Below are 19477 nucleotides of genomic sequence, written 5' to 3' on the forward strand. Positions count from 1 at the left end.
CAAAGGTGTGTTTTGAATCATTGTCCTGCTAAAATATCCAATTATGTGGCGTATTCTTTCTCCCATGAACCCTTTTTTTTTTCTCTAAAATGTTGCCGTACAGGAAACGATCCATTTTGCCTTCTGTTTGGAGTAGAGGACTAACCCCATGTCTAATAAAAATCACTATGCCATGGCACTGGCATCACTGAGCTTGGTGGTCAGTATCCGATACTTTTTTCTGTCCCATTGGTTTTTGATTGACATATATATTGCACATCATCAGAAGAAATACATTAAATTTAATTTCATCGTTCCATAAAAACTTAGACCAATCTAAAACAGACCATGTTGATGTTTCTTTGCAAACTCTGATCAGGCCTCCCTATTTTTTGAATTTGTGAGTGGTTTACATGATGGTCATCTGCCATTTAAATCACTTGCTACTAGGCTATGTTTCTCAGTAGAGACATGTAGGTTCATTCCATGATTTTCCTCCAAATCATCCATAATTTGTCAATTTGATTTTCTTGGATTAGCAGCTGACTGCTTACAAATCATTCTAGCCTCCCTCCTTGTTGGTTGTTTTTAAATGACCACCTCACATTGGCTTTTGGCTGCTGTTCATTGCTGTTTTAGCCATTGACTTTGCACAATTATTAGTCACTGTGATATGCCATAGTCTCTGGCAGTGCTTGACTGCAACTTCATCACAGTACACAAAACAGCTTGTCTCACATCAGCTAAGTATTCTTTGTGTTCTGCTATGCTTCCAGTTGTGTTTACAAGTAAACAGACACTGTCTGAATGCCTAAGTAACAATAGTTAATGAATACTGTACCATCAAAGCAAATTAAAAAGTCCTTTTTAGCTAAGGTAATATATACTTACATTGTTATTCTATGACCTTTCTTGTTTGCTAGATATGTAACCACAGCAGCAAGAAGCTCTTGGTGGAGTGACATTGTTATATGCCTTGCTCCATTGTGATTACATGCAAACAGTCCTGACAACATAATACCACAACTACAAAATACTTTTGAGCGGTACTGTAGCATATGCTATGCATACCACATCATCAGAAGCCTTGCACATTACAGCCTATGTCATCTGGGGAAAAATATTAGCAGGCAAATGTGTTGGGGCCTGTGTTGTCCATATTGTATGTTAATGACCTGGCAGACACTCTTAACAGAAATGACACACTTTTGCAGAATCAAGTACAACCTGAAAAAGTTCCACAAATATTTTCAGATGTTGAAAGGATTTCAGAGATGGTCAAGTTCCTTCACCTGTTCAGAAATGTAAAACTGTGCACTTCGCAAAATATAGAAAAGTAGTATCCTACAACTACAATATCCATAAGTCACAACTGGAATCAGAGACCCATACAAATACCTGGGTGTAGCAATTTGTAAGGATATAAACATAATGATCATATAAGCATAGGTAAGGAAGTTGGCAGACTTCACTTCATTGGCAGAATACTGGGAAAATGCAGTCAGTCTATGATAGGAACTGCTTACATATTACTTGTGTGTTGCAGCTTATGATAGTGCTCAGGTGTGTAGGACCCCACATCAAATACAACTAACTGCACATATTAAAGTATACAAAAAAGGATGGCATGAGTGGTCACAGGTTTTTTGACTCCTGGGAGACCATTACGGACTTGTTGAAAAACTTGAAATGTCAGATACTTGAATAGAAGACACCAGTTATGCCACCAAAGCCTATGTACACAGTTCTGAGAACCAGAATTCAGTGAACGCTCTAGAGATATTCCTCATCTCCCTATGTATCTTTCCTGCAGGAACTGTAAAGAGATTATATTAATTGTAGCTTGCACAGAGGATTTTAAGCGATCATCCTTCCTGCACTACTTATGTGATTGAAATGTGAAGAAAACCTAAAATCTGGTATCATGCTAAGTACCTTCTGCCACACACTTCATGGTGGTTTGCAAAGCACATGTAGACTTAGCAGCTTCCTCTTAGCCCTGTTTTTTGTATGAATCTTTCCTGTTACTTTATTGAATAAAGACCAAATTTTGTTATGATACTATGTCACTACTGGAAATAGAAAATAAAAAAACAATACAGCACAAAGGGCATATGACAAAAAATTGTGTATTTGGTACTCACCTTTAAAATCGGTGCATGTTGGACAGTGATTCCCCATTCACTGAGTAAGATATTAGAATCATTGTACAGACCAAATATCACTAATAATATACTGTTTTGTAGAAGTATAGAAAGAGCAAATCAGAGGAATGAAATGTGCAAATTGTTCTAGTCTCCTTTCTTAGCCTACATTTCGATAAGGAAATGTATTATTTATTTCTTATGATCAATGGTCATGACTAAGCACTAATATTAAGTATTAGTCTGTTTGTTTTGTGTACAAAAACATTTAATTTGTCTTTAGCAACGTCACTACACATCTTAACACACTGTGATGACCCAGATGTAAAAACTTCAAGACAAATATAAAAGGCACATCATAATACATCCTCTTTGTGTAGAATACAATGGTACTGCAGCTGAACTGATCTAAGCACACACCATGTTACACTTTCATCATACTTGCAACTCTCATGCCTAAAGATTTTAATTTACACTTATTGAAAGAACGTATCTCAAAATATGACACAACATTTGAAATCCATGTAATCATATATATTTTACAAGCACAACAATCTATCAACAAGCTAGCTAAAACTGTTTGGTTTAAATATAATTCTCTAGAAGTTAACTCCCATTGCCACAGCTGTACTGAGGTGGTTTGGGGGTATATTTAACATACATGATAAAACTCTTCTAAACATCTTCATTATCCCAGTCTTGAAACACTAGGTACATGAACCTTCAATAAAGTCATCAACAAAGAGCACAGCTTCTGCATTTGACAGCAGTACATACAATTCTTTCAATACATCAGCAAAAACAAGTGTAATAAATATAATGTATAATAAAACAAGATTTTATTTACAAACTTAATAATGAGTCTCGAAACACTTCCACATTGGACAACAAAGGTGATTGGGAAAGTTCAGTCTGTAAATCAAATACTGAAATTAACTGTAACTGTTTGTTTAAACAATAATTCTGCCTGTACAATTGTCTTTGTCTTATAATTTCAATGAAAGAGTATAGAGAAATGAGTAAACTAGAACATCCAAGGATGGCAAATGTTGAAAGAAAGCTATATTTCATAACAGTGTTGGCTTAGAAAGAGTAATGCACTTTATAACAGTACAGAGCATGTTAATACGGGTTGTTTGGAAAAATACAACTAAATAATGACTAGGGTAAGATTCTTCCCCTCCCCTTCCTTCAAACCCCAAATTTTTATTAGAAAATTATACAGCAAAAGAGAAATTTACACTTTTGAATTGCCCTTTATCATAAATTTATTTCAATCTTGACTTAGACAAATAGCAGGAAGATACTAAACGCATGGAAAAAAAATCTTGATTTTTTAAAAAAATTTCATTGTTTTATTGTGCTCACTGAATCAAATAAGAAGGTCAATGATAATAGACTAGGCAGAAAACTACAGCCTCACTGGTTTCATGTCAGATGTCTTTTAGTGAAGTTGGCATGTCCAAAAACTTTTTACGTACTGTCTAATGTGTCATGACATATTATTAATTTTAAAAGTACATGCTAATCATGGCACATACACAGTCCTGTCAATCAGTTGTGCTCTGAGATAATAACTACAAACAAAGTACAATGAATTCACCAATGAGATGTATTGTGTCAATGAACGAGGATAGCTGCAAACTGAAAAATAATTATGGAAGCTCACACAAAAGCAATCTTTTGGAACATGAATGGTCATGTCTGAAAACCGATGCACATTATCACAGAAAGTGTCATACTGTGTCTATATAACAGAAAAGATTGCAATACATGAAAATGATTCAAATACATATCCAGTGAACAAATTTTAACAAAACACACATTCACAAAAATACATTTCACTCACATATATGCAACAGCGTGCATTTTGCACAAATTATTCTGGCTGAGGACAATGCACCAGAACCTTGACGAACAGCAGCAGCACAGTATGCTGAAAGTATCTATGATGATTGCGAAACACTACTTTGCACATTCCCACAACAGTCAATACTAATCACAGAAACGGAGCAATGCACCTATCTGTAACTTCCAATACTGGTTCAGCACAACATTCTAAAAAGTGACAAGCTTTAGTAAAAATTCACTCGTGTAATGTTCCATGTCTACTTATTCACACGTCAAACAATTGCTATTACACTGGGAACAAAGCAGTCTTTATATGCATGCCAGGCTGAGTGCACCATTATGCACAAATGAAAATCGGCACATACAAGGCACAATCACCATGTAACTGAATGTATTATGATGAATAGCAACAATTAGTACAAAATATTCACCTGGCTTAAATGGGCATCCTTTAAAACATGGTCCACAATGGATAACATTACAGTTATGCAAGGACAGTCTTCAGTAGCCAGTGAACATTTCTCACAAAAAAAAGGGCAGAGATGCCAATTGTTCATCTCTAGACACATGTAGTGTATAAAGCGATTCAGTTACAATTCTGAGCGTGGCTCTTCTTGCTCAGAAGACAGCATGGGGACGAGAGTTTGCAGAGAGAAGTACCGACTGCGATCGCCCACCTCCACACTTGTGATGTGCTGGAAACAGCAGGGCTGTGAGATGTGTGACTTCGTTGGCAGTGGAGGAGGGGGTGGCTGCGCAGACCGACGCCCTCGTGATGTTTTACTGCGACCTGGAACCAAGTATCATGTAAAGTTATATAACAAAGGTACTAAATTACACCAAGTAGACAATGAAAGATGAGTAGCCAAATCATTTGCTTCCATTAGCATCTAACATAACAGAAGGGTGTGAAACACTACCTTTTATTTATTACTGTAATTATTAGCTATTGCTTAAAAATATACATTGGACAGCTGGTAGGTTACTGACCAACAACATTTGAAGACAAATAATCACAACCATAGCACAGTAAAGTTACAAATTACACTTCAGTCACAAACAACTAGGGCAAGATATTATGTTTCAGGGAGTTGTAAGATAGAAATTACTCTTACTTGGCCATAAAACTAAACTCTGCATTTGCACATTTTGTCCATAATTTTTTCAGTTATAATATATTTCCTGTTTTGATTTAGATAGATACCATTTTTAGATACAATTTTTATAATCTGGGCCCAATATACCTAGGTAGACACCCATCAGATACCTCATTGTTGACATGACACTGAACACTTATCTCCTCCTCCCTCCATCAGAGAGGGTGAGACAAACATTGGTTTTATGACAGTGTTGTAACTACAGATTGTGGTATTAGGAGGAAACACTTTTTGTTGTGTTTGGAAAGCTATTTCCAGTTTTCTGATTCTTGCTTTCAATCTTTCTTTATATATTACTTCTGTAATCCATTTGCCCAGACATTTAAAGCTATTTACAATTTGTTGTTCCACATCTGGTGTTTAACTCGGTTGTATTGTCCATGAAATTTGACACTAATTATGCTTCTTCAACAAACTCCTAATGAACCTGGTTGTGGATTATCCAGCTTGCAGATCATGCACGATTTGTTCAGCAATTTTTGGAAAAAAAATTGTAGATTCTACATTATTCATGTCTTTTGGTTATCTGTGCAGTCTCTGATCTGTATTAACGTGGGAGTTATGTATGTGTGCATCGAAAGGTTGAGGCATCGCACCTGGTGCAGACAGGCTGATGTTCTCCGGTGAGGAGGTGAGGCGTTCGACGCGGCCCGCCATTTCATCGGCAGCACGCTCCGAGTCGAAGCTGAGGCCAACGAGTGTGGTGTGGTCAGAGGAAAGGTGCATGGTGTGGAAGGCACGCCCAGCCACACGGTAGTTGGTGAGGTTGTCGATGGTGTCGCGCCACAGCGCAAAGCATGTGCCGCGTTCAGCCAGTACGAGTTGGATGCGGCGCTGAGTGCGCGCGCGTGCCGCCCCCAGGTCCAGCAGCAGCACAGGCACACCTGTGCTCTCGAGTCGCCACTCGTCACCACTGGTAGAGCCCAGGTACAGGTTTGCTAGCGAACCGCACACGTACACCTGCAACCGACACCAGTCCACACCGTCACATGACAAGCTCCGCTAACCTACAGTATAAGTGCCAATGGAAGGAAAGCTGACAAAGATAAACAAAGTAGCTCCTTTATTGGGTTGTATACAGACTAGTTTCCAACCTCTGCAGACATGATGGCTCATGCAGAAAACATATGAACTACACTAATGGGGAAAGAAGCATAATACCATGAATTAATGTAGAGTAATGAATATATATATATATATATATATATATATATATATATAACAGAGGGAAACATTCCACGTGGAAAAAATATATCTAAAAAGAAAGATGATGAGACTTACCAAACAAAAGCGCTGGCAGGTCGATAGACACACAAAAAAACACAAATATACACACAAAATTCTAGCTTTCGCAACCAACGGTTGCTTCGTCAGGAAAGAGGGAAGGAGAGGGAAAGATGAAAGGATGTGGGTTTTAAGGGAGAGGGTAAGGAGTCATTCCAATCCCGGGAGCAGAAAGACTTACCTTAGGGGGAAAAAAGGACAGGTATACACTCGCACACACACACATATCCATCCACACATACTGTATGTGTGGATGGATATGTGTGTGTGTGCGAGTGTATACCTGTCCTTTTTTCCCCCTAAGGTAAGTCTTTCTGCTCCCGGGATTGGAATGACTCCTTACCCTCTCCCTTAAAACCCACATCCTTTCATCTTTCCCTCTCCTTCCCTCTTTCCTGACGAAGCAACCGTTGGTTGCGAAAGCTAGAATTTTGTGTGTATATTTGTGTTTTTTTGTGTGTCTATCGACCTGCCAGCGCTTTTGTTTGGTAAGTCTCATCATCTTTCTTTTTAGATATATTTTTTCCACGTGGAATGTTTCCCTCTGTTATATTCATATCATTAATTTGAACCCAACAATGACGTTTGTTATTGTCACTGTTACATTTCGAAGTCTTTTCTGTCGTCTTATTTCCTCCTTCTGTTTTTGCCAGTAGTTTCCCTTTGTATTCACCTTCTCCTTTTTACCGTAATCCATACAATTTTATCCCGCCGATAGATACTCAACAATACGTAATAATACGTAACCCACTTCCAAACCATAACCAAAAACTTTTTTCTTCCGCTACTGCTATAAAATCCACCGTTTCCAGTTCACAAACAGTTCCTTTCAGCTATTAAACAACCTTTTCGGCTAGTTTTAATAACTTTTGCTTTATTTCGATTTCCGTTTTTTCACATCACCGACCATTTTTAGCCGCTTCCCACAGGTTTTAACGTTATTATTTCTCCACCAGACAATTGTTAGCCTCATTTCCATAATCTGCCACCACCATACCACTACTTTTAATACATCCTCACGTAGTTTTTTCGAAATTTTCCCGAATTTCTCCACCCTTTAACGTGTTTTGGCGGCAACACAACCACCTAACCTTTTTGCACATCGTTTTCTACCTACACTATTTCACCACAGGATCAACATAACCCAGCTCCAACCAACCCCTTTTCGCCTCTTTTCACACCAGATCTCCATTTGCTTTCTACTTCACCTTTATCTCTCCCCACATATTTTTATATTCATTTTCATTTCAGCCTCACGTTACACTTTCGACCTTCTAGTACCATGTCACCCGCACAACACCCCCACAACGACCCCATTAAGTTTTATTTACATTCCCTCCGCAGACATGCCTTCGCCCTAGCCAGATTACGCTCCCATATTCTATTTTCTCAGGCTTGTCTGACATTTGGCATTACCCCCAAAGGCCTCACACTTAAAGTTCCCATCTCTGGCTGCAACCCTTCCTTCCATCAGTCCCTATACCAGTTCCAAACTGAACAATCCATTGCCCTCACCCACCTAAAGGTGTCTGTATGTGTGGATGGATATGTGTGTGTGTGCGAGTGTATACCTGTCCTTTTTTCCCCCTAAGGTAAGTCTTTCTGCTCCCGGGATTGGAATGACTCCTTACCCTCTCCCTTAAAACCCACATCCTTTCATCTTTCCCTCTCCTTCCCTCTTTCCTGACGAAGCAACCGTTGGTTGCGAAAGCTAGAATTTTGTGTGTATATTTGTGTTTTTTTGTGTGTCTATCGACCTGCCAGCGCTTTTGTTTGGTAAGTCTCATCATCTTTCTTTTTAGATATATATATATATATATATATATATATATATATATATATATATATATATATGTATGTATGTGTGTGTGTGTGTGTGTGTGAGATTAACATTTCACGACCACAGGTTAATGTAAGTGTGAGGTAAGCTATTGCAAATGTGGAATGCTGGTACATAAATGACGGCTGTAACCACCGGAATGTTGGACACAAGCATGCAAATGTGCATGCATTGTGTTGTGCAGGTGCTGTATGTCAGTTTGTGGGATGGAGTTCCATGTGTCTTGCACAAGGGAGGTTAATGCTGCCTGTGGATGATGCTGGAGTTATTGTCTGATGATGTTCCATTTGTGCTCGACTGGAGACAGATCTGGTAATCGAGCAGACTGTGGCAACATGTTGTTACAACATTGATATCCGGCCAGCATTATCCTGTTGGGAAACACCCCCTGGAATACTGTTCATAAATGGGGGCAGAACATGTCGAATAACCAGACTGACATACAAATTTGCAATCAAGGTTCATGGAATAACCCTGAAAGTGCTCCTTCTATCATGCAAAATCCCACCCCAAACCATAACTCCAGGTGTCAGTCCAGTGTGTCTAGCTCGCAGACAGGTGGGTTTCGGGCCCTCAACTGGCCTCCTCCTAACACACGGCCATCACTGCCACTGAGGCAGAACCAGCTTTCATCAGAAAACACAACAGACTGGCACCCTGCCCTCCAGTGACCTTTTGCTTGACACCACATAAGTTTAAAACGGTGGTGGTTTTGGGGTCATTGGAATGCACACTACAGGGTGTCTGGCTCTGATCTGCCCTCAAAGTAAACAATTTCTAACCATTTGTTGTGTCACTGTGGTGCCAAATGCTGCTCATATTGCTGCTGCATTGCAGTACAATGTGCCAGAGACATATGTCAAACACAACTGTCTTCCCTCCCGGTACTGCCACATAGTTGTCCAGAGACTGGTTGTCTTGTGACCGCGCATGCAAGCAGTCATATGCAATGGCTACATTCCTACCCAACATTTCTCCAACATCACAGAAGGAACGTCCACCTTCTCATAGCCCTATTGTATGACCCGGTTCGAACACAGTGAGGTGTTAATAATGGTGTCTTTGTCATCTTAAAGATGTTCTTGACTAACATCAACTCACCACATCCAATCCCAAAGGTAACTAATGCTTAGGATCACTACAGTGTGTATTTGAGGAAAACCTGATTTGCATCCTTGTAGCAGCACTACTTATTCCTCTCATGTGATTGGCATGTAATCTGAAGAGTCATCCTCTCACAAACACATCTACCAACTTTTGTTTATGTAGCAAAACTTTTGTTAGGTGCTGCGATTTTTTTTTTTTTTTTTTTTTCTGTCAGTGTCAATGCAACAAGCATGATATGCAGGGAGATTTTATCACGTGCTGCTTAGCATATGATTTGATTTGGAATATGTAACTACCAGAGCAGCTTAACTTTAATTATGTTTTACACTATATCATATTTTACAGAGTTATATTATGCCACCATGTATCTTCCTACAGAAACCACTCATGCATGCCATGAATACTTTCGGTGAGGGATAGTGAAATTCTCTCCAGTAGTTACACACTTTAGCTAACAGGCAACAACATGTTTATTGAGAATAACATGCCAGTAAAAAGATGATTTCAAACTCATTTACAATCAACATTTCAGCAACTCTGCATGGTACTTTTGCTCTCACTGTTGTAGACATCCTAAACACCGAGTTGTCTGCAAGTTAACATTGGCTACAATCAGAAAAGAATCAATACCGTTAAATGTCTTGATTTTATGTATGACTAAGTCCTATTGGCCACTGAACCAAGATTCACATGATGATGATGATGATGAGGTCCCATACTCCGAAAAACGTAGGGGACAATGAGGGGGACCCGCACCACTGTACTAGGCAAGGTCCTAATGGAGGTGGTTTGACATTGCCTTCCTCCAACCATAATGGGGATGAGTGGTGATGATGACACAACAACACTCAGTCATCTTGAAGCAGGAAAAATCACTGACCCCGCCAGGAATATTCGAACCCGGGACCCCATGCGCAGGAAGTGAGAACGCCGCTGCAAGACCATGAGCTGTGGACAAGATTCACATAGAACTGTGCAAATGTTAATGTCATGATGATGTAGTCTTTCATCCCAACTGTTCAGTCGGTGCATTGATGAAGCAATGATGGAGTAGGATTAACAGTCAGGGTGAAAGGATAGCAATGATAAGATTTGCTGTTGGCATCGCTATTGTCAGTGAGATTGAAGAAGATGTGCAGGAACTGTTGAATGGGATAAACCAGTCTAAAGAGCATTGAAAGTAGAATGAAGAGAGACGAAAAACTTACATGAAAATGAAGACTATGAAGTAGCCAAAATACACTCAACTGACAAAAGATATGAGATAGCGATATGCACATATACAGATGGCAGTAGAGTCGCATGCACAAGGTATAAAAGGGCAGTGCACTGGTAGAGCTGTCATTTGTATTCAGGTGATTCATGTGAAAAAGTTTATGACGTGATTATGCCCCACAATAGAAATTAAGTCTGAATGTGAATGGTAGTCTGAAATAGATGGATGAGACAATCCATTTCAGAAATTGTTAGAGAATTCAATATTCTGAGATCCACAGTGTCAAGAGTGTGCTGAGAATACCACATTTCAGGCATTACCTCTCACCGCAGACAATGCATTGGCCAATGGTCTTCCTTAATGACCGAGAGCAGCGTTGTTTGTGAAGAGTTGTCAGTGCTAACAAGCAAGCAACATGTCATAAGCTAAATCTGCATATCTGTAGTGACGTTTACATATTGAACAAAGTGCGTGCACGCCATAGTTTGTAACTAATTTAAGTTTTTTTTCCCATAGAGTTCAATAATTTTCACCCTGTACGTAAGCGTGAAACTCGCTAAACGTCATCCAAGTCAAAGGTGCAATAACTGTTGTACAGAAATTCGCCAATATATGTGGGGTAAGATATATCGGTAATTACAGAAATGTGCGTGTTTACAGTAAAGTCACCAGAACAACGCAGCAGCTCGCACATCGCGCTTAATATGGCATAATACACTAAAAATGCACTTCTTATTTTGGAAATTATTTCCCGAAACGCTCGCCCGGCCACTAAAAAATAAAAAAAAAATAAAAAAAAAAGGCGACTGGGAGTAGCAAATGTCACTGTATGGCAAACAAAACCACATGCTCCCTTGCTGGCAAAGACTATATCGTTTAACGTGACGACGTAAAACACTGCGCCTCAGTTTTCAGTTGGCTTCTAATATGGCGGCGCCTCGGCCAGTCTATGTTGTTTATGTAGGTCGTTTTCTCTCGAGCAGTCAATTGAGGCAAGGAAGTCAGCCGTGTAAAATGAGCTTTAATAGACGAGACTAGTTCAGGAATAAAACACCAGGGGCGCTGCAGTAGGCTCACTTCTCTAGAGTAGTCAGTCGAGACGAGGAAGTCGATCGTTTCGACTCTCGCGAGGTGACGCACCTGGGTCTTGAGGCTGCGGAAGGCGGCCTCGACCTGGAGGCGCTCCTGCTCGCTGACGGAGGAGGAGTCGTGCTGGCCGTCGTCCGTGTCTGCGCTGCTGGCGCCGCTGGAGGAGGCGGCCTCGCTGCCCGCCACAGAGTCCTTGCGCGAGCGCCGCTGCAGCCGCCGGTCGCGGCCCTCCAGCTGCGGGCACGACCCGTACTGCCCGCTGCCAGCGTCAGCCAGCGAGCTCCGCATCCTGCACAACACACCACACCAGCGACGCGTTACGGAAATGAATGTTCCAAACCAGCTACAATAACGTAATATGTTTTTAATATTTTAAACGACAGACCTATTTCGGTTTATTCCCATTATCAAGTGCCATCTGGAAATGCTGGAACACGTGAGCTAATACTTGACCCTACGACTTATCTTAGAAGATAGATTAAGGAAAGGCAAACCTACGTTTCTAGAATCTGAAGACTTAGTGAAAGCTTTTGACAATGTTGACTGGAATACTCTCTTTCAAATTGTAAAGGTGGCAGGGGTAAAATACAGGGAGCGAAAGGCTATTTACAATTTGTACAGAAACGAGATGGCAGTTATAAGAGTCGAGGGGTATGAAAGGGAAGCAGTGGATGGGAAAGGAGTGAGACAGGGTTGTAGCCTATCCCCGATGTTATTCAATCTGTATATTGAGCAAGCAGTGAAGGAAAAAAAAGAAAAATTTGGAGTAGGAATTAAAATCCATGGAGAAGAAATAAAAAGAATCATCAATGGCATTGTAATTCTGTCAAAGAAAGCAAAGGACCTGGAAGAGCAGTTGAACGGAATGGACAGTGTCTTGAAAGGAGGATATAAGATGAACATCAACAAAAGCAAAACGAGGATAATGGAATGTAGCCGAGTTAACTTGGGTGATGCTGAAGGAATTAGATTAGGAAATGAGACAAAGTAATAAATGAATTTTGCTATTTGGGGAGCAAAAAACTGATGATGGTCGAAGTAGAGAGGATATAAAATGTAGACTGGCAATGGCAAGGAAAGTGTTTCTGAAGAAGAGAAATTTGTTAACATCGAGTATAGATTTGAGTGTCAGGAAGTCGTTTCTGAAAGTATTTGTATGGAGTGTAGCCATGTATAGAAGTGAAATGTGGATGATAAATAGTTTAGACAAGAAGAGAATAGCTTTCGAAATGTGGTGCTACAGAAGAATGCTGAAGATTAGACTGGTAAATCACGTAACTAATGAGGAGGTATTGAATAGAATTGGGGAGGAGTTTGTGGTACAACTTGACTAGAAGAAGGGATCGGTTGGTAGGACATGTTCTGAGGCATCAAGGAATCACCAATTTAGTATTAGAGGGCAGCATGGAGAGTAAGAATCGTAGAGGGAGACCAAAAGATGAATACACTAAACAGATTCAGAATGATGTAGGTTGCAGTATGTACTGGTAGATGAAGAAGCTTGCACAGGATAGAGTAGCATGGAGAGCTGCATCAAACCAGTCTCTGAACTGAACCCCACAACAACAACAACTAGTTGGAAGTGACGGCAGTATTGATCTATATTTGTGCTGGTTTAAGCTGTTGCATGCACACCGGTCAGCAAAGATGTAGTGAGAAGATCGATAGTAGGCACTGGATTAAGCACGCCTATCACGAGAGAGGCCAGAGACACACCCGCAAGCAACAAGCCGCCAACACCCTCACGACACCAAGTATTTAGGCCGCCGCTGCTGACCGGAGGACCTTACTGAGTCACTCTTCCAGTTTGGTGTCTGTTAGAATATTTGCTGAGCAGGCTCACTTCACGTCACAGGTTACGACAGCATATAGCGACCACATTAGTAACTATAGCGAAATTAAAGTTTGTGATAGCAAGATTGCCGATATTGTCTGCAAGAGGTCTATTACTGATGAGCTTGTGTTGCAAGACATGGACTCTATTGAAGTTAAGTATCAGTTCAAGTAAATAAAGAACTGTGTTAATCCGGGTGTGCATTTGTGTTGCAGTACAAGACTACCATAAACTCTTTCTGGCACATCTCAGTAAAGTTTTTATAGTAAAAATAGGTTTTTGTGAAATATTTTGGCAATTCTTTACTATATTGCCTCCCCTTCTTCCTCGAGCGTTTGAGACAGAGGGTCAAAAATTTAAAAAAGTGGATCGTTTGTTCATAAATATGTTTTCTGAAGAGTTTGATACATGGGGCATGTGTGTTCTGGTCTCGAGTGTGCCGGGGTGGGCTGCAGCACCCTTCGCGCAGCATTGTTTTGGGATGGGGGCCATTGGGCCTGGCGTCCTGTGGTGCCACTCTTGCTCCCATTCGGCGGGTAATCAGGTTAAAAAAAAGTCACAATTAATACTGTGTGGTTTTATATGTGCTGCGAGAATAATAACTCTTCAGAAAATTTGCATTCTTTGTTACCTATTACTTGACAACTTTCTCTTTTGTGTGATTATTAAAAGTATATGAAGCATAAAACCAGTAAAGACAAGAGACAAACAAAGACAGTACACATTTCTTCAGACCTTACGTCCCAGCTCTACACGGCGTGCTTTCCTTCCTGCGAAAAAATTTGACTTCATCAAAGTTCGTCAAACGGTTTGCTACATGAAAAATCAAAATATCGTTGTCTGGTAGTGAATACGCTGTTAATACGAATAGTACTCAAGAGTGGTGTGGTTTCTCTGTTTTAATACGTCTATTTTGTCACTGTCTGCTTCGTAAAACGAAATAGGTCTTTCTAATGTTGCACCAATTGTAACACGTGTCCAATAAGCGAGACTGTTTTAGCACAAATGATCATTTTTATGTACCTCGTTTACATAAATAACACAATAATTCATGAAGTACCAATATCAAATGCCTATTAGGCCTATTACAAGCAAAACGTTTTGTGTTAGGAAATAGTTTCACATTTCATTTATACGCTCCAGTTTCACAAGCATGAGATCGAAAATTAAAGTACGAAATTTTTATATAAATTTGAATCGTCATTTTTTTCCACATAATTTTTGTGATTTCCTGGTTTTTTCTCCTTACTCGCTCTAACAAACGATCTCGTCATCATTAACTCTGTGACTGTTCCTGCCATTGTCAACATTTATTCTCCAGTTAACATCACTAATTCTGCGAGAATCGCCGGTTCAATTACCCCGCACTTATTCTCCGGCTAGGCATCATTACGTGTTCGTACAACGCATTTTGCCCGTTAGTCTGGCTGCTAATCAGGGCCTGTACAATTGTTAGTGTAGCGGTCTGGCAAAAATTTCCTGTCAAAATTTTCTTCGATACGCTGAGTAGATAGTATGTAATTTTTGTTACCTGTTATTTCTGTTAGTCGCTTATTTCCACTCTGGTAGTCAGAATATATGGGTATCGTTAATAATTACAACAACGCTGATCATTCGCATACCCAATCAACTATATAAACAAACAGCGATTGGCATTCACCTGTTCGTCTTTATTCTGCTCAGCTCATATAGTCCCGTCCCCTTTTGTCTACAGGAAAGCTTTTTATTTCTAGATGCCACGGTGATTCCCCTGGAAAAGATCTCACGTACACTATGCACGCATTCAAAAATCAACTACTGATTCGTTCAAAAATCAACTTAGAATGTGTTCAAAAATTCTCAAAATCCAACTGGGACGCGTGTAAAATCTTATGAATAATTGGTAGACCAACATGCGCTGAATGCCAGGCGCTTTATGAAACAAGGTTTCTTTTTACAAGAATATGAATTTGGCGCCCCCTGGAATTTCCGCCCGGGGCAGATACCCCCGTTTGCCCCCTCCCCCCCCCCCGGTCACGCCACGCCCCACGCTCACCCACTCTAGATCCGGGCCTGCATAGCCTAAAATGATTTTCATCCAGATGTAGTAAGAAAATAGCATAAAAACACACAAAACCGAAACCCATCACGGTACATAATGACATACATTTTACCACAAAAACCTTAACAAAACATAGAATAACGTACATACCATCAGTTTAGCAAGGACGAATATCAAATAAGATAAATGCACTATTTACATCCACACACACACAAATGGCTTTCCGTACAAACAACAATCATATAGTGAAATACGTTCAAGAAAACCAAAATCTCAGAATATGCCACTCCTGGAATATATAAAATCGACTGTGACAATTGCAACAATTTCTATATTGACCAAACCGTACGTAATTTTAACACCAGATTTCAAGAACACGCTAGAAATAGTGATAGTAATCCCGTCAAGCTTCTGTTTACACCTGAAAACTCAACACCACAAAGTGGAGAAAATTGAAACTACGTTAGACATATTACGCAAAATACCAAAAGGACTTACTATGAACATTCTGGAAGAACTGGAAATTTATATTAATACAAGGAAATATCTACACGAAATTCTAAATGAGCACACAAATGTTAAACATAAATACTATCTAGAAAACTTTATTGACGTAATAGAACACGAAAAGATATAGTAAAATGGTAAACAAGACTTATGCGGAACATAGATAAAATTTAAAGGAAAATAAGAGCAACGGTAGATAACATCGTTTCTGAGAAGCTGTATTAATTTGTAAACATATAGAATCATGGTAAAAATAGCAAAATATTACGTTTTATCTTCTTGAATGGGTAAAATAAAAGCGCAGCTCATCAGGCAATGTAATCACGGGAAATTCTTCTGACGGGGGACAGATCGCTTAGGGGGCTGCACAAGGCCAAATCTTAGAATTAATATTGTTTCTCATATTTCGGATACGTATTGTAGGTCCAAACGAAACGGGCAGGTTGAGGACAACGAAACAAGCAAATAATCCTAATAAACATAGGTCTGGAAATCAGTGGTTCTCCAAATAAGACGTATTATGATTCAGTAAATGAACACCTTATAACATCGTCCCCAGGGGTTCAAACTGCAGATATGACCTTGAGAACAGACACATTATAAGTGTTCCACAACTTCTTGTGAATGCAGGGCTCACTGATGCCCATACACATTCTAAAATCCTAGGCGTGTTCTGAATGCATTGTCAACCATCCTCATGCATTCCCGGATTTGCTCCATACTATTATCGGGATTGGAATAAACTCAAGGTTATAAATATACCCACAAAAAAAGATCGAACGGTTTCAAGTCGTGCACAAATATTAATTAAATGTAATGAATGCAGAATATCACTTCAGTTGGTTACAAAAAGTACATGAAAATATAACTTCCTCTACATTACTGTGGTACGTCGTAAACAATGAAAACGTCTTAATAATACAGAAAATAAATAACAATTTACATTGAATGTGTTCTAGTTCAGAAAACTTCCAGAACAGGGCGTATTTCCGTATGAGTTTTTTCGTCCACAATCTACTATCAACCCTGAGAGCACGTATCTGTCCTCTTGATTCATCCTATATGAAGACAAAGATGAGCTTGTAGCATTCCGAATGCTCGCCCTAATCATCTGGGTCATACTTCGCACAAACAAGAACTCTAATGGTAAAGTTAGAAACACGGCAAAACGCGACCATACTGGAGCTGTGGCTGCGGAGACGCAGATGTGCGACCTTGACGCGAACGGACGTCAGAAGCCCATGTTGGTGCTAAAGCGAATCTCACGCTGGATAGTGCAAATAAACTGCTTTGAGTATACGTGAGGGCGTGACTCATCGTTTGCAGCACCCAGTCCCGCGCGGAAAACCTTTTATGATAACTGGCGACGGCGGAGACACCCGGCGCGCGCGCAGTAATTAACACCCTGCATGCGCAGTCCGTATAACTACTCGTCAGGCCGCAACAACGGCCGACAACAGCACGTCTCATTATAAATTTTATTGTTATTACATGGAACTGACCATTGACGTTCACGCCATACTCCATTTTTGCCCCCTTCGTCGTGAACAATGGTCGTCAAATTGCGGCCCGCTGGCTGCATGCGGCCCTAATCAAGTACTCTCGTGGCCCGCGGTTCTCAGCCGTATTTTATAGTAATATGCATCAACAACGAAGCGCCAAAGAAACTGGTACAGCCATGCGTATTCAAATAAAGAGATATGTAAACAGGCAGAATACGGTGCTGCGGTTGGCTAAGCATATAACACAAGTATCTTGCGCAGTTGTTAAATCGGCTACTGCTACTACAATGGCATGTCATCAAGATTTAAGTGAGTTTGAACTTAGTGTTATAGTCGGCGCACGAGCGATGGGACACAACATTTCCGAAGCAGCGATAAGTGGGGTTCTCCCCTGCGACCAATCCACGAGTGTATCGTGAATATCAGGTCCGGTAAAACATCAAACATCTCTGCGGCGGGAAAAAGATCTTGCAAGAATGGGACCTACAACGACTGAAGAGAATCGTTCGATGTGACAGAAGTGCAACCCTTCCGCTAACTGCTGCAGATTTCAATGCTGGGCCATCATCAAGTGTCAGCGTGCGAAACATTCAACAAAACGTAGTCGATATGGGATTTCGGAGCCGAAGGCCCACTCGTGTACACTTGTTGACTGCATGACGCAAAGCTTTACGCCTCGCCTGGGCCCGTCAACACCGACATTGAACTGTTGATGACTGGAAACATGTTTCCTGGTCGGCCGAGTCTCGTATCAAATTATATCGAGCGATGGACGTGTACGGATATGGAGACAATCTCATGAATCCATAGACCCTGCATGTCAGCAGGGGATTGTCCAAGCTGGTGGCGTCTCTGTAATGGTGTAGGGCGTGTGCGGTTGGAGCCATATGGGACCCCTGATATTTCTAGATACGACTCTGACAGGTCACACGTACCTAAGCATCCTGTCTGGTCACCTGATCTATTCATGTTCATTGTGTATTCCGACGGACGTCGGCAATTTCAAGAGGTCAGTGCGACATCCCAAACGTCCTGAATTTCTACAGAGTGGCTCCAGGTACACTCTTTTGAGTTTAAACACTTCAACTGGCCACCATATTCCCCAGACATGAATATTACTGAGCATATCTGAGATGCCTTGCAAAGTGCTGTTCAGAAGAGATCTCGTCCCCTCGTACTCTTACGGATTTATGGACAGCCCTGCAGGATTCACGGTGTCAATTGCCTCCAGCTCTACTTCAGACGTTTGTGGAGTCCATGCCACGTCGTGTTGCGGCACTTCTGAGTGCTAGCCGGGGACCTGCACGATATTAGGCAGGTCTACCAGTTTCTGTGGCTCTTCAGTGTAGGTTGTTAAGACTGTAGTTTTCCTGCACAGTAACAAGCAACAATACTTACGAGACAGTAGATTTTACGGTGTGCTTAATTTTAACTTACGTTGATGAATTCGGCGTATTCTAAGCTAACTAAAGTTTGTCGCTTATGTCAGGGAGGAGGGTTAAGTAGCGTAGGTGCTGCTGGATTAGAGAATGTGAGGCGGAAAAGTTTTATTGCATTTAGAACTGACAACGCAGGCAAACGCGACTTGTACCGGTCAGCTGCTATGGTATTAATTCCAAACGGAAATAACTTGGATTCGTGAATGTGCTTTATAGAGAAGATCACCTTCACCAACAAAACAACACTTCGTCAGATAATTACAGTGTCACAACTTTGAGGTCGCTGAAGGTGGCAGAATCTGCAACCGAGAATAGTCGCCCAGAAGTGTTCCGAATGGTGCCGACTTTTAACAATCAGAACTTGGACGCCAGCGGCCAACTTATCGCGCCATGACTATAGCTAGTCAGTTGGCGGCTCATAACACACTAATTTATGTAGGTTTCCAAATAATATTAAGATCGACACATATGCGACCCAAAGTGCCAG

At 40.7% G+C, this 19477-nt stretch overlaps 1 protein-coding gene across 1 annotated transcript in view; it reads right to left on the minus strand.

Moving 5' to 3' along the window:
* Positions 1-2738: 2738 nt before the first annotated feature.
* The window catches only part of LOC126195216 (uncharacterized), a 66141-nt gene continuing 49402 nt past the window's right edge, over positions 2739-19477 (minus strand). The window contains exons 2-4 of the mRNA XM_049933735.1: positions 11719-11956; positions 5728-6091; positions 2739-4764 (exon numbers count right to left, since the gene is read on the minus strand). Coding sequence (XP_049789692.1) covers positions 4565-4764; positions 5728-6091; positions 11719-11955 — 801 coding nt within the window. The 5' untranslated portion in view covers position 11956 and the 3' untranslated portion in view covers positions 2739-4564. The remainder of the gene's footprint in view (positions 4765-5727; positions 6092-11718; positions 11957-19477) is intronic.

The sequence above is a fragment of the Schistocerca nitens genome, chromosome 7, assembly GCF_023898315.1.
Source record: "Schistocerca nitens isolate TAMUIC-IGC-003100 chromosome 7, iqSchNite1.1, whole genome shotgun sequence".
Taxonomy (NCBI): Eukaryota; Metazoa; Arthropoda; class Insecta; order Orthoptera; family Acrididae; genus Schistocerca; species Schistocerca nitens.